The sequence below is a fragment of the Chiloscyllium plagiosum genome, unplaced genomic scaffold (assembly GCF_037043375.1).
Source record: "Chiloscyllium plagiosum isolate Xiang-an unplaced genomic scaffold, Cpla_swu_hap1 HiC_scaffold_39, whole genome shotgun sequence".
Classification (NCBI taxonomy): domain Eukaryota; kingdom Metazoa; phylum Chordata; class Chondrichthyes; order Orectolobiformes; family Hemiscylliidae; genus Chiloscyllium; species Chiloscyllium plagiosum.
In genome coordinates this window covers 20,898,847-20,915,639 of record NW_028270177.1, presented here as the reverse complement: position 1 = coordinate 20,915,639, position 16,793 = coordinate 20,898,847, and the positions used below count along the sequence as shown (strand labels likewise).

At 41.5% G+C, this 16,793-nt stretch overlaps 2 protein-coding genes across 4 annotated transcripts in view; one reads left to right on the top strand and one right to left on the bottom strand.

The window, feature by feature from the left end:
• LOC122540996 (protein FAM227B-like) overlaps positions 1 to 16,793 on the bottom strand; it is a 298,901-nt gene that overhangs the window by 146,672 nt on the left and 135,436 nt on the right. The gene's annotated exons all lie outside the window — the stretch shown is intronic.
• The window catches only part of fgf7 (fibroblast growth factor 7), a 92,208-nt gene that overhangs the window by 70,892 nt on the left and 4,523 nt on the right, over positions 1 to 16,793 (top strand). For all 3 annotated transcript variants that reach the window (XM_087981244.1, XM_043677421.2, XM_043677422.2), the window contains one exon: positions 4,655 to 4,758. In XM_087981244.1, the coding sequence (XP_087837370.1) occupies positions 4,655 to 4,758 (104 nt within the window). The remainder of the gene's footprint in view (positions 1 to 4,654; positions 4,759 to 16,793) is intronic.

Genomic DNA, 16,793 nt, shown 5'->3' with positions numbered 1-16,793 from the left:
ACAAAAATATACTTACATGCTGAAATGGCATTTGATAAATTTTCACACAAAAACCTACTTATCCTTAACATTATGGGGATTTGGGATAAATCGTAGAAACGGATAAGAAATTTGTTGAAGCTTTGAAAACAACATTACTATTAAAGAATTCATGTCAGGTTTATGGATACTTGATAGGGTGCCTCAGGCTCAGTGCTGGGACAACTACTGTTTGAATCTAAATCATTGATTTAAATTAGAATGTAAAATGGTTGAATTTACAGACAATATTAAACTAAAAGGTGCAATAGAATTAGAGGAGGAAATTTGGAAATTGCCAAATCAGCTGGTTAAAATAATTGAATGGACTGTTTGCAAATAATATTTAATACAAACAAATGAAAAGTACTGCATGAGAAAAGAAAAATGTCAATAGAGCTATAAGTCTTAGAATCTTTAACCAATGCAAAGCAACAAAATTAACCATGACTGTAACATTTAGACAAAGTCAATAATCAAACTCTGGAATTCTGGCTTGAACTCATTTGTGTAAAATGGCAGAATTTGAATTCAATAACAATCTGAAATTAAGAGTCAAATGATGACCCTGAAACTATTGTTGATAGTCAGAAAACTTATCTAGTTCACTCATGTCTTTTAGGGAAAGAAACTGCCATCCTTACCTAGTCTGGCCTCCATGTGGCTCCAGACCTACAGCAATGTGACTGACACTTAACTGCTCTCTGGGAAATTAGGAGTGGGCACTAAATGCTGGCCCAGCCAGAGGCACACACATCCCATGAATACATTTTTAAAAAACGTTATGGTTCCTGAGACGCACAGGAGATAAACGGGTCCTGGATTAGGAGGACAGAAGCACCACAAGGCTGATACTAAAATATATAAAGTTGTGTTACATATCATGATGTTAAAGGCCTGACTTTCAATCCTAGACAGGAGACAACTGAAAACTAATCACAGAAGTGTCAAAGATAGCAATAGATCAGAGAAAAGTTATCCAAAAATAGAATCAGAAATTTATACAAAACTAAACTATGAAAATAAAACAAGTTGTTACAATAGAAAGCAACATCTTGGTTTGATATGCAAGCAAATGTGTCTGTTGAATTCTACTAGTCTCTTAAAGGGTTACTGGTGAGATACAAAAGTAGTGATTAATAAACTGAATGTAGCATACCCATAGATGTTCCATTAAGTTTCTGACAAATTTCAGAGCAGGACCTTCAACAAATATTAGGTGCCTTTATAGTTATACACAAGGGACCTAAGAACAGCAATCTGGATAAGATGTCTGCATACCATCTAAGTCCAAGTAACAACAAAAACACAAATTGTTGGAAAATCTCAGCAGGTCTGGCAGCATCTGTGAGGAGAAGTCAGAGTTAATGTTTCAGGACCGGTGACCCCTCCTCAGAACTGGAGTGAATCTGAGTCGGAGGCAGTCACTGAGAAATGTGATGTAGCTGTGAAAACGACAGTGAAATTCATGATGGTAGACAAGAAAAAAAGATTGGAATGGAAATCCCATTGGACAGAGGAGAAGAACTTCAGGTTGGGCATGCCTAGAAGAGATGAGGCAGTGAGTTAAATACTAAATAAAAACCAAAAGAACTATGGATGCTGTAACTCAGAAACAAAAACAAAAATTATTGGAAAAACTCAGCAGGTCAGGCAGCATCGATGCAGAGAAATCAGAGTTAACGTTTTGGGTCTGGTGACTCTTGAGTTCTGAGGAACAGTGACTGGACCCGAAATGTTAACACTGACTTCTGTTCATAGGTGCTGCCAGACCTGCTGATCTAGTCCATACAGCATTGGGCATTACTCAAATATTCTTGGAATGTAGGATTCACTCTGCAGAATTAGATTGAATTACTCCTTTGTTGTATCCAATAAACAGGAAAAATAGAATAAGGCTGAAAAAAGTCAGTACATTTCATGGATTGGCAAGGTACTTTTTTAGATATGGATTTGAATCAAGTGCAAATTGAAAAGCCAAAATTACTCTCTTTCAACTATGTCAGGGTCTTCCTTTAGCATTGAGGATGGCAAGGATCTAGAACGAACTCTGGGTGAGAGACTTCAATGTCCATCACCAAGAGTGGCTAAACAGTGCCACGACTGACCTAGCCCTAAAGGACAACACTGTTAAACTGCATCTGGAACAGGTGGTGAGAGTAATAACAAAATGGAAAAACCTACTCAATCTTATCCTCATCAATCCATGTGTAGCAGATCCAACTGTCTACAACGTACTATTGAGTAGCTCAGTTGGTTGGAAGGCTCCATTTTTTTAACCTTGCCTCTCACCTGAGGCATAGATGACTCTCAGGTTGAACGCATTGCCACTCTCCCTCTCTATCTAATGAGAAAGCAGTCAATGGTCCTTTGGGACGGTGGTGTCTTTCAATTTCACTGTAAGAGTGAGAACAATATGTGAAAATGAAGTTCTGTCCACACACTGAGGATACCCTCTACTGTGTTTGTGGCAGTACACTGTGCATCAATGGGACAGAAATTTGAAAAGATTTAACTATTCAAAACGAGATATCCATGAGGCACTAAAAGACTTCAGCAGCAGCAGAACTGTATTTAACCTCACAGTGTGCCTCACTTTACCATTATCACCAAGCCAATAGATAAACCTTGGTTAAATGAAAGGTGCAGGATGGCATCCCAGCACCAGCCTGGTGAAGCTACAGCACAGAACCACATGGATGCCAAAAGGTGCAAGCTGCATGCAATAAACAGAGCTAAGCAATTCCACAATTCAGAAATCAAATCTAAGCTCTTCAGATTTGCCACATGCAGCCATGAATGATGGTGAACAATTAAACAAACAACTGCAAGAGAAGAAACCAAAAATATCTCCATTGTTAACGATGGGAGAACCCAGCACATATGTATAAACGACAAGGCTGCAGCATTTCAAACCATCGTCAGCGAAAATTGCCAAGTACAATCTAACTTGCCTCGCCTTGAAGTCCCCAACATTACAATGTCAGTTTTCAACCAGTTTGATTAATTCCACATGATATCAATAAATGTTAAAAAGCATTGGATGCTGCAAAAGCTTTATAAAATAATAATATTCCAGCAATAGAACTGAAGATGTATGCTTCAGAACTGGCTATGTTCTTAGCCAGTTGTAGTACAGCTGTAACACTGGCATTGACCCAGCAATTTGGAAAATTGCCCACAAAAGCTATGACAAATCCAATCTGGCCAATTATCCTACTATCATTCTCCTCTTGATCATCAGTAAAGTTGTGGCACGTGTTGACATTCATGCTATCAATTGGGACTTGCTTAGCAATAACCTACTTGCTAACACTTAATTTGGATTCTGCTGGGAAAACAGAAGAGTTGAACTCAAGAAATGAAGTGACAATAACTGCCCTTGACATCAAGGCACATTTGACTGGTGTAGGAAAACTGGAGTCAATGTGAATTAGGAGAAAAGTTCTCCTCTGGCTCAAGTCATACCAAGGACAAAAGATAACGTTTATGCTTGTTGGAGGTCAGTCATCTCAGTCCCAGAACATCACTGAAGGAGTTTCTCAGGATAGTATTCATCAATTACCTTCTCTCCATCAAAAGTTGAATACATAACATTCAGCACCATTCTTAGCTTTTATCATGCTGATATGGTCCATGTCTATATGCAGCAAGACCTGAATAACTTTCATATTTGGGCCAAGTGACAAGTATAATTGAAGCCGCCAAAGTGCCAAACAATTAGCAATCATAATGAGACAAAATACAATATCTCTCCATGATGTTCAATGGCATTATCATCTCTGAAACCTCTATTGTCAACATCCTGGGGTTACTATTGAGCTGAAATTGAATTTGGATTACTAGACCATTAACATTACCATCATCTCCTCTTCCTCTCCTGTTCTGAAAAAGGGTTTCTGATGTCAAAACATTAACTCTCTCTGTCTATCACCTCCTTAAAGTTACTCAATATCCCAGCATCTACCGCACTGGGTAGTGAATTCGACAGATTCACAAAGGATATATTGATTTCTTACCAAATATATTTCTTCAAATGAATACACTGTATTTTACTGTCAGTAGCAATACAACCTTCACATTCACAATTCAAATTATTCAATTCATTTATTTCTATAATTCACATCATCTTTGACTGAGATGTCATTTACAGAATGAGTGTTTTTCATCTAGGTACCAACATTTTAATTTAAAAAGAAGTTACACTGTCTGCACCATATATACAACACATCATAATTTCTGCTCATACGAGGTGGAGCTGTTTCTTTCACATGAAACATACGTGATATGAGGTCAGGGTCAGAGGTGTCCTGACATCATATATTTATTAGACTTCTTCAAGAACAAACTGTGGGATAACAATTTATTTTTAATCATTCCATAAGAACATAATCTGAAAACAAAGGTCAGCAAAGAGACCATAATTATGGTTGCTCTGTAAATTCAGAATCTGCCATGCACATATGGAATTGTGTTTGCCGATGGTTCTTTGATAAGGTATCATAAAGTGTAATAACTCCGCATCAAAACTTATGAGCTGATACTGATTAACAACTAAAGTGGTCTTCCTTCCATCATGCATAATGCAAATTGTAGTGTGCAAATTGGTTAAAGATAGCACTGTAATCTATTACAGGTATTTTGGAAATCAGAACTGTGGCCGTTGGAGTTGTTGCTATTCGAGGTATAGAAAGTGACTACTTCCTAGCAATGAACAAATCTGGAAAATTATATGGCAAGGTAAGCCTGAACACAAAACATAGTGCTTATTTAGTTATCAGTTTAAGAATATATTTTATGGCTCTTCAATATTAATTTCCTTCAATAGGAACGGAATCTTGATAAGATGGGTCAATATGATGAGTAACAGATGGGAATATAATTTAGATAAATGTAAGGTGCTGCATTTTGGAAAGACAAATCAGGGCAGGACTTTATACACTTAATGGTAGGGTGCTGGGGAGTGTTGCTGAACAAAGAGACCTTGGAGTGCAGGTTCATTGTTTCTTCAAAGTGGACTTGCACGTAGATAGGATAGTGAAAAAGGCATTTGGTATACTTGCTTTCATTGGTCAGTGCAGAGTATAGGAGTTGGGAGGTCATGGTGCGGCTGTACAGGATGTTGGTTAGGCCACTGTTGGAATCCTGGTTTCTTGCTGGAGGAAGAATGCTGCGATGCTTAAAAGGGTTCAGAAAAGTTTTACAAGAATGCTGCCAGGGTTGGGTGGGTTTGAACTATAGGGAGAGGTTCAATAGGCTGGGGCTGTTTTCCCTGGAGCGTTGGAGGCTAAGGGGTGACCATATAGAGATTTATAAAATCATGAGGGGCATGCATTGGATGAATACCCAAGGTCTTTTCCCTGAGGTGGGGAGTCCAAAACTAGAGGGCATAGGTGAGAGGGGAAAGATTTAACAAGGACCTAAAGGGCAATTTTTCACACAGAAGATGGTCCTGTGTGGAACAAGCAAATAGGAGGAAGTGGTAGAGGCTGGTACGATTATAACATTTAAAAGACATCTGAATTGGTATATGAATAGGAAGGGTGACTCAGTGGTTAGCACTGCTGCCTCACATGTGCCAGGGATATGGGTTCGATTCCCACCTCGGGTGACTGTCTGTGTGGAATTTGCACATTCTCCCTGTGTCTGCGTGGGTTTCCTCTGGGTGCTCCAGTTTCTTCCCACAATCCAATGATGTGCAGGTTAGGTGAATTGGCCTTGCTAAATTGCCCTGTGTTAGTCAGGGGTAAATATAGGGTAGGGGAATGGGTCTGAGTAGATTACTCTTTGGAGGGTCAGTGTAGATTTTTTGTGCCAAATGGCCTGTTTCCATACTGTAAGGAATCTAATCTAATCTAATCTTAAAGGTTCAAAGGGATATGGGCCAAATATAGGCAAATGGAACTAGATTTATTTAGGATGTCTGGTCAACATGGACAAGTTGGACCGAATGGTCTATTTCTGTGCTGTATATCTCTATGACTCTATGACTCTAAGTCCCATGGAGAAATGGTATTATTAGGGTCAAAATGTAATGTATTCAGGTTTACTGATGATACAAAGTTAGTTGGGGAAACTGACAAAGGGTCAGTTAGACTCGAAACATCAACTCTTTTCTCTTCTTACAGATGCTGCCAGACTTGCTGAGATTTTCCAGTATTTTCTCTTTTTTTGGTTTCAGATTCCAGCATCCACAGTAATTTGCTTTTATGCAAAGAAATTTGGATGGTTAAACAAGTATACAAAAACATAGTAGATGGAATGGAGGGTTGCATTTTATCATGATGCTGGCACAGCCATTTAATGACCATCGCTTGTTAGTTGGCTCACATTAAGTCCTCCACCTCATTGCATAAGACTAAAGATCTTAAGACACAAGAGCAGAATTAGTCCATTCAGCCCATCAAGACTGCTCCACCAATCAACTGTGGCTGATATATATCTTGACTGGATCCTCCTTCCTTCTCCTCGTAACTTTGATCCCCTTACTAATTCCAAACCTATCTGTGTCACTTAAGATACTTAATGACTTGGCCTCGACAGCCCTTGGCGGCAATGAGTTTCACAAATTTACCTCCATCTGGACTGAAGAAATTCCTCTTCATCTCAGCTTTAAAGGGTCATCCCTTAACTTTAAGGCCATGTCTTCGACTCCTTGTCCCTCCTACTTGTGGAAACATCTTCTCCATGCCCACTCTGTCCAGGCCTCTCAGTACTCTAAGTTTCAATGAGATCCCTTCCCAGCCTTCTAAACTCTTCGTGTACATACCCAGGGTTCTCAACCGTTCCTCATATGACAAGCCTTTCATTCCTGGGATCATTCTTGTACACCTCCTCTGGACCAAAGAGCTTATGCTTGAAATGTTGATTCTCCTGTTCCTTTGATGCTGCCTGACCTGCTGCGCTTTTCCAGCAACACATTTTTAACCCCTCCAAGGCCAGCACATTCTTCCTTGGACACAGGGCCCAAAACTGCTCACAATATTTGAAATGCAGTCTGACCAAAACCATATACAGACTCAGTAGTGCATTTCAGCTCTTCTTAAAATGAATACTAACATTGTATTTGCTTTCCAAACTGCTCACTAGGTCTGTATGCTAACCTTAGATGAATCCTGAACTAGGCCTCATCAGTTCCTTTGTGCTTCAGATTTCTAATGCCTTTCCCCATTGAGAAAATAGTCTATTCTTTCTCACATTGTATGCCATCTGCCACTTCTTTGCACACTCTACTAGCCTGTCCAAGTCCTTTTGCAGACTTTCTGCTTCCTCAACACTACCTGCCCAACCACCTATCTTTGTGGCTTCTGCAAACTCAGCAACAATGTTAATGCATAATGGTTATCATTAATGTATCATGTGACTAATTGTGGTCCCTTCACTGATCCCTGCTGACATCTTGAAAAATATCACTTTATCCCCATTCTCTGCCTTCTGAATGGATGAATGATTTATTTATTGTGACATATATCTTAAAGATGCAGTGAAAAATGTTTTGTTGCCAGAATCTGGCACCATTTTGAGGCACAATAAGGATAAAAAAAAATTACTGAAATAAGAGTTCATCTTCTGTTCAAATCTTACCAATGTCAGAGTCAGACTAATTGGTCTATAATTTCCCATCTTCTATCTCCCTCCCTTCTTAAACAGGGGTGTGACATTAGCCATTTCCAGTCCTCTGGGACTCTCCCTGACTCCAGTGATTCCTGAAAGATCACCACCAATGCCCTCACATTCATCAGCTATCTCCTTCAGAACCTTGAGATGTAGTCCATCCAGTCTGAGTGATTTATCCACCTTCAGATATTTCAGCTTCTCCAGCTCCTTCTCCTTAGTGATGGTCACTGCACTTACCTCTGTCTCTTGACTCCCTTGAAGTTCTAGTATACTACTGGTATCCTCCACCATGAAAACTGATATAAAGTACCTATTCAGTTCTTTCACCATCTCTTTTTTCTCCGTTACTACTTCACCAACCTCATTTTCCAGCTATCCAATGTCTACTCTTACCTTTTATGTATCTAAAAATACTCCTGCGATACTCTTTCATATTACTAGCTAGCTTACCCTCATGTTTCATTTTTTCCCCTACCTTATCGCTTTTTTTTCTAGCAATAGCTGCTAGTCAATCAAAGGGGAGGAGTCATGAATCCTGCTGTATCGGCTTCAGTGAGACAGACTGGGGGCAGTGAGGGAGTTGGGGAGATGACGGAGAAAGCAGAAGAGTATAAATACCTCGGACAAGTAGCTTCCCAAGGGCAGAGGGCATCCAAACAGGAGGCATGCTCATTTGGTGTGGCCACGATGCCACCAGATAAAACCTAGTTCCTATTCCCCACAGTGATAAAAATCATAGGGGTGATAGGTGAAGGCCTCTAACGAGGCACTTAAAGGATTCAACGGGCCCAGAGTGGGTGTGCCATCCAACTCCTCCCACCCATCGCTGATCCAGTGGGAGCAGTAGGCAGTAAGCATCAGGTATATGTGGTGTTTGTAAGAGAATAAGATGGTACTTGATACTTATTTAGGCTTTCAGGATGGTTGGTATTAGGTGTCTAGACAAATGGTATTCATTGGCAATTGTTTCGTTAAAGTGTAGAAAATATATGACTCAGAAAGGTGCTGTTCAGCTCATTATGTCTAAGTTGGTAGAAACATTCTGCCTAATCCTACTTCGCAAATGCTAAGGTAGCAATTCAAGAAGGCAGCTCATCATCATCTTCTCCATGACAATTGGGGATGGGCAATAAACACTGGCCTCAGCAGCAATGCCAACATCCCATGAATGAATAAAAATAGTCTAGAAGAGCTGAAAATCATAACAGTAAAATCAATACCATTACCAATACATTAATTAAATCTAAAAAGAAATCATGGGATCAGTGCTTATGTTGTTGAAATCAATGTTATGTCCAGAAGATTATAAATTACCTAACCATAAATTGACATGCAGTTTCTCTAGCATGGATTGATCTTCATTTCAACCATATAGGAGGTGAAGGACAGACAGGGCAGATTAGGACTGGAAGAGAAAATTAAAATTGCAAGCAACCTGATCCTAATTTTCTCTTTCCCATCTCTATGGCCCTTTCTATGCTTCATTAAGTTATTCCTACAAATTTTTTCAGTTTAGAAGTATGGGTATCATGCTACCAAAATACTCAAACTTTTACACCTGTTCTCATTTTTCTCCTTATGCAAATATTTTTGTTTACAGAATCCCCAGAGTGTGGAAACAGGCCATTCGGCCCAACAGGTCCACACCAACCCTCTTAACTGTATCCCACCCAGACCTAGCCCGATATTCTGATGAAAAGTCACCAACGTGAATCTTGAGACAGGATCTAGTGTAAATCGAGTTTGCACTGTGTCATAGGAAGTTATCTGACAATGATTTTGCTTCAACTTACCAATTATTAGCCAGAGGGTACATTTCCTGTACAATTAAGAGTGGTGGACAGGCAATGGAAGCCAGAGCATTTACATCTTGAGGTATCCTCAAGTGGGAGACGGAATGGCTCAAAGTTTGCCTAGAGTACTGCTAAATCCAGACAGACTCTGATTATAGATGTATTTGGTGTTTTGATTAGGTTAGGACAGTATACTGGTGGCTGAAAGAATTTTTGATGAGGACTCATCTACTGAGGTGGTATGGGCTGAGGTTAGAAAAAGGAAAGGAGCGGTCACCCTGCTGGGAGTTTTTTATAGGCCTCCGCAGAATTCCAAGGATATGGAGGAGAGGATCGGCCATTTTTTGCAACAGAGAGTGGCGGGAGCTGGGCGGAATTGAGGTCGGAGCACAGAAGCTGTTGGGCACGTTAGTGAGTGGTATTTAAGTATTTACCTTGAAGCCAGCGGTCTTTTTTTTGCAGCAGAGTGTGGCGTGTGCTGGGCGGAAGTGAGATCGGAGCACAGAGGCTGTTGGGAAGGTTAATGAGTGCTATTTAAGTAGGTGTGGTCAGAAACACTGATGGTGTTGCTAGCTCCTATAGCTGTGGAAAGTTTGTACACATTCAGCTTCTGTAGGAGCATGTTGCAGCATTGAAGAAAGAACTAGATGACCTCAGGCTCATCCAAGAGAACAAGAATTTTCTAGACAGGACCTTCAGCGAGGTCATTACACTGACCATATCGGAAGAGAGAAGGGAGATGATGATGAGGAAGGAAGAGATGATTCATGTACAAGAGACCCTGGAGGAAGTACCTCTCGTGAACAGGATGACTCTCTTGGAAACTGTCGAGAGAGACGACATTGCCAGTCCGAGAGGCGGACAGGTCTGCCAATCGACAATTGCTGTAGAGGCAGAGCTGAGAAGTCAGACATCTTGCAGAGCCGTGGTAATAGGGGACTCCATAGTGAGAGGGACTGAAAGGGGTTTCTGCGGCAACAGGCGGGATTTGAGGATGGTGTGTTGCCTTCCTGGTGCCAGGATCTAGGACGTCACCAACAGAGTGCAGGGAATCCTCAAGGGTGAAGGTGAAGAGCCAGAGATGGTGCTGCATGTCGGCACAAATGATGTCGGGAAGAAGAGGAGGGACATTCTCCAGTGGGACTTCAGAGAACTCTGAAGAAGGCTGAAAAGCAGGACTTCCAGGTGGTTATCTCCGGTTTGCTTCCAGTTCCTCGGGCTGGAGAGGGCAGGGAAATGGAGATAATGGACTTGAATGTATGACTGAGGAAATGGTGCAGGAAGTAAGGATTTAAATTCTTGGATCACTGGGGTATGTTTTGCGGTAAGGATAAATTATACAAGAGGGAAGGGTTGCACCTTAATAAGTGGGGAACCAGCATTCTGGCAGGCAGGTTTGGCACAGCAACACAGATGTGTTTAAACTAATTAGTTGGGGGGAGAGAAGGGGACAAACTGGAAATTCAAGAAGGAAGTTAAAGGGAAAGTGAGAATAAGAGAAGTTAAGAAAGGCAACAAAATCAATGGAGCAGAAAACTCAAGAGGGGCCCATACAGTATGGTCAAGTGAAATAGGGATTGACAGGAAGGGTGAGGGGAGTAACAAATTAAAAATATTATATATGAATGCACGAAGCATAAGAAATAAGGTGGATGAGCTTGAGGCTCAGTTGGAAATTGGCAGTACAATGTTGTGGGAATAACTGAGATGTGGCTTCAAGTGGACAGGGCCTGGGAAATGAATATTCAAGGCTATACGTGCTATCAAAAGGGCAGACTGACGGGCAGAGGGGGTGGGTTGGCCCCGATGGCAAGGAATGATATTCAGTCCCTTGCGAGGGGGGACACAGAATCAGGCAATGTAGTCAGTACGGATAGAGCTGAGAAATTCGAAGGGAAGAAAGACCCTAATGGGAGTTATCTACAGACCCCCAAACAGTAGTCTGGATGTAAGGTGTAAGTTGAATAAGGAGTTGAAATTGGCCTGTCGCAAAGGTATTACTACATGGGAGAATCAGGATGGTACTGGACCCCAAGAAATGGAGTTTGTGGAGTGCCTCTGAGATGGATTCTTAGAAGAGCTTGTACTGGAGCCTTCCAGTGAGAAGGCAATTCTGGATCTAGTGTTGTGCAACGAACCGGATTTGATCAGGGACCTCAAAGTAAAGGAGCCATTAGGAGATAGTGACCATAATATGATAAGTTTTAATCTGCAATTTGAGAAGGAGAAGGGAGAATTGGACGTGTCAGAATTGCAGTTGAACAAAAGGAGCTATGGAGCTATGAGGGAGGAGCTGACCAAAGTTCAATGGTTTAATACCCAGCAGAGATGGCAGTGGAACAACAATGGCAGGTATTTCTGGATATAATGCAGAAGATGCAGGATCAGTTTATTCCAAAGAGGAAGAAAGATCCTAAGGGGAGGCAGGGGCAGCCATGGCTGACGAGGGAAATTAAGGACTGTATAAAATTAAAAAGGAAGAAGTAAAACATAGCAAAGATGAGTGGGAAGATGGAGGACTAGGAAACTTTTAAAGAACAACAGAGGATAACTAAAAAGGAAATATGTGAAGAAAAAATGAGGTAGGAAGGCAAACTGGCCAAAAATGCAAAGGAGGATAGTAAAGCTTTCTTAGGTATGTGAAAAGAAAAAAAATGGTTAAGACTAAAATTTGGCCCTTGAAATCAGAAACAGATGAATTTATTATGGGGAACAAGGAAATGCAGAAGAGTTGAACAGGTACTTTGGATCTGTTTTCACTGGGGAAGACACAAGCAATCTCCCAGGTGTAATAGTGGATGAAGGACCTGGGGCAATGGATGAACTAAAGGGAATTTATATCAGGCAGGAAATGGTGTTGGATAGACTGTTAGGTCTGAATGCTGATTAATCCCTGGGACCTGATGGTCAGCATCCCAGGATACTTAATGGAGGTGGCTCTAGAAATCGTGGATGCAGTTCCTGCAGATTGGAGGATGGCTAATGTTGTCCCACTTTTCAAGAAAGGAGGGAGAGAGAACACAGGGACTTATAGACTGGTTAGCCTGATGTCAGTGGTGGGAAAGATGCTGGAGTCAATTATAAAAGATGAAATTATGGCTTATTTGGATAGCAGTAACAGGATAGGTCAGAGTCAGCATGGATTTACGAAGGGGAAATCATGCTTGACTAATCTTCTGGAATTTTTTGAGGATGTAACTATGAAGATGGACAAGGGAGAGCCAGTGGATGTAGTGTACCTAGACTTTCAGAAAGCCTTTGATAAAGTCCCACATAGGAGATTAGTGAGCAAACTTATGGCACATGGTCCTGGGGGAAAAATACTGACTTGGATTGAAAATTGGCTGGCTGACAGGAAGCAAAGAATAGTGATAAACGGGTCCCTTTCGGAACGGCAGGCGGTGACCAGTGGGATACCACAAGGCTTGGTGCTGGGACCGCAGCTGTTTACAATATACATTAATGATATAGATGAAGGTATTAAAAGTAATATTAGCAAATTTGCTGATGACACAAAGCTGGGTGGCAGGGTGAAATGTGAGGAGGATATTAGGAGAATACAGGGTGACTTAAACAGGCTAGGTGAGTGGACGGATGCATGGCAAATGCAGTTTAATTTGGATAAGTGTGTGGTTATCCACTTTGGTAGCAAGAACAGGAAGGCAGATTACTATCTAAATGGAGTCAAGTTAGGTAAAGGGGAAATTCAACGAGATCTATGTGTTCTTGTACATCATTCAATGAACACAAGCATGTAGGTACAGCAGGTAGTGAAGAAAGCTAATGGCATGCTGGCCTTCATAACAAGAATAATTGAGTATAGGAGCAAAGAGGTCCTTCTGCAGCTGCACAGGGCCCTGGTGAGACTGCAACTGGAGTACTGTGTGCAGTTTTAGCCTCCAAATTTGAGAAAGGACATTCTGGCTATTGAGGAGTGCAGTGTAGGTTCACAAGGTCAATTCCCGGAATGGCGGGACTATCATATGTTGAAAGATTGGAGCGACTGGGCTTGTATACACTTATGCTTAGAAGGATGAGAGGGGATCTGATTTGACACGTATAAGATTATTAAAGGATTGGTCGTTCTGGAGTCAGGAAGTATGTTTCCGCTGATGGGTGAGTCCAGAACCAGAGGACACAGTTTAAAAATAACGGATAGGCCATTTAGAACAGAGTTGAGGAGAAACCTCTTCACCCAGAGAGTGGTGGACATATGGAATGCTCTGCCCTAGAGGCAGTGGAGGCCAAGTCTCTGAATACTTTCAAGAAAGAGATGGATAGAGGTCTTAAAGGTAGTGGAATCAAGGGTTATGGGGATAAGGCAGGAACAGGATACTGATTGTGGATGATCAGCCATGATCATAAGGAATGGTGGTGCTGGCTCAAAGGGCCGAATGGCCTACTCCACCACCTATTGTCTATTGTCTACCAATTCTGAGTAGGAATGAAAGGAACAGGGTGGTCATTATGGGGGACTTTGACTTCCCCAACATTGGCTGGAAATGCTGTAACTCTAGTACGTAGGATGGATCAGTTTTTGTCCAATGTGTGCAGGAGGGTTTCCTGACACAGTATGTCAAAGGGCTGACAAGAGGGAGGCCACACTGGATCTGGTGCTTGGTAATGAACCAGGCCACGTGTTTGATTTAGTGGTGGGTGAGCACTTTGGAGAGACTGACCATAATTCGGTTACATTTAGTTTACCGATGGAAAGGGATAGGTACATGTCACAGGACAAGAGTTATAAATGAGGGAAGGGCAATTATAATGCGATTAGGGAAGACTTAGGATGCATAGAACGAGGTAGTAAAATGCAGGGGATGGGGACAATTGAAATGTAGAGTTGGTTTTAGGAACAGATATTGCATGTCCTTGACAGCTAAGTCCCTGCCAGGCAGGGAGGAAGTGATAAGGTAAGTTACCTGTGGTTTACTAAAGAAATTACATCTCTTGTTAAGTGGAAGGAGGAGGCTTATATGATGTTGAGATGAGACGGCTCAAATAAGGCGATAGATAGTTACAGATTAATTAGGAAGGATTTAAAGACAGAGTTAAGAAGAGCAAGGAGAAGACATGAGCAGTCTTTAGCAGGTAGAATAAAAAAGAACCCTGAAGCTTTCTATAGATATGTGCGGAATAGAAAGATGACTAGGGTAGGAATAGGGCCAGACAAAGACAGAAGTGAGAAGTTGTGTGTGGACCCTGTGGAGATCAGAGAGGTGCTAAATAAATATCTCTCGTGTTTTCACTCAGGAAAAGGAAATTATTGTAGAGGAGAAGAATGAAATATGGGATATTAGACTAGAAAGGATCGAGGTTAGTAAGGAGAAGGTTTTATCAATTCTAGAAGGAGTGAAAGTAGACAAGTCCCCTGGGCTGGATGGGATTTACCCAACGATTCTCTGGGAAGCTAGGGAGAAGATATTGGAGTCTTTGGCCTTGATCTTTGATCAATGATCAATAGCCCTTATGTCTGTTGTATGAAAAGTTTTGGAAAGGATTGTAAGAGATAGGATTTATAATCATCTAGCAAGCAACAATTTGATTGGAGATACTCAACATGGTTTTGTCAAGGGCAGGTCATGTCTCACAAACCTCATTGAGCTTTTTGAGAAGGTGACCAAGCATGTGGATGAAGGTAGGGCAGTTGATGTGATGTACATGAATTTCAGTAAAGCCTTTGATAAGGTTCCACATGGCAGGCTGTTGGAGAAAATGCAGAAGCATGGGATTGAGGGTGACTTAGCAGTTTAGATTAGAAACTGACTTACTGTAAGAAGGCAGAGAGTGGTGGTTGATGAAAAATATTCAGCTTGGAGTCTGGTTACTAGTGGTGTACCACAAGGATCTGTTTTGGAACCACTGCTGTTTGTCATTTTTAGGACTTGGACGTAGGCATAGGTGGATGGATTAGTAAGTTTGCAGATGACACTAAAGTCGGTGGAGTAGTGAATGGTGTGGAAGAATGTTGCAGGTTGCAGGGAGATTTGAATAAACTACAGAATTGTGCTGAGAGGTGGCAAATGGAGTTCAATGCAGCTAAATGTGAGGTGATTCACTTTGGGAAGGCAGAATACTGGGTCAATAGAAAGATTCTTGGTAGTGTGGATGTGCAGAGAGATCCTGGAGTACATAGATCCCTGAAAGTTGCCATTCAGGTTGATAGTGCTGTTAAGAAGGCATATGGTATGTTTTATTGGTAGAGGGATTGAATTCCAGAGCCGTAATGTCATACTGCAACTATACAAAACACTGGTGCAGGCGCACTTCGAATACTGTGTACTGTTCTGGTTGCCCCATTACAGAAAGGATGTGGAAGCATTGGAAAAGATGCAGAGGAGATTTATCAGGATGTTGCCTGGTCTGGAGGGAAGGTCTTTTGAGGAAAGGTTGAGAGACTTGGGTCTGTTCTCATTGGAGAGAAGGCGGCAAAGAGGGGATTTGATAGAGACATAAAAGATGATCAGAGGATTAGATAGGTAGATAGTGAGAGTCTTTTTCCTAGGATGATAAAGTCAGCTTGTACAAGGGGACATAACTACAAATTAAGGGGTGATAGATTTAAGACAGATGTCAGAGGCAGGTTCTTTACTCAGAGAATGGTAAGGGTGTGGAATGCCCTGCCTGCCAATGTAGTTAACTCAGCCACATTATGGGCATTTAAACAATCCTTGGATAAGCACATGAATGAAGATTGGATAGTTGTAGCGGGATAGGCTTAGATTAGTTCACAGGTTGGTGCAATACCGAGTGCTGAAGGGCCTGTTCTGCGCTGTACTGTTCTATGTTCTATGATTAATTAGCTATCTGTTCCTTCTGAACCATAAGAGTTCTAACCCCAATCTGTCTTCAAGGAAAAGGATGCAGATGAAATGATGTACACTCCTATCATTCTCATTTCATATCTGGCATTTGAATCTGGCCTTCATCTTTGGGTTTCTCTCCACAGATGTAGTCTGGCTTGCTGTGTGCTTCCAGGATTTATTCCAGACTTCAAAAATATGCCAATTTCAAGACAGAACACTATCTTAGCATATTCTGTCTATTCTCCAGCCAGTCTTACTGGCAAAATAGTTAAAGGGGCCACAGGAACACAAATTTAACTTAAGTATTTTGGCCCAGGAGCAGCAACAACATACCTTTGGGCCTCATGAAAATAATGGAATCTGCTGTCATCCCAGGCTACTCTCCACTCCCTAACCAGCCTGGTCCTGCTGCTGCCCTGAACCTAGGCAGTTGATTGGCATCCGTATGGGGCAAGCAAGCTGCTAGTTCTATTTAAATGAAGCCAGAGTTTCAAAATAGCTCCAGCTTCTTCACTGGCTGTGCAGCAGGTATCCTCAACCAGTCGTTCACCCAAAAATC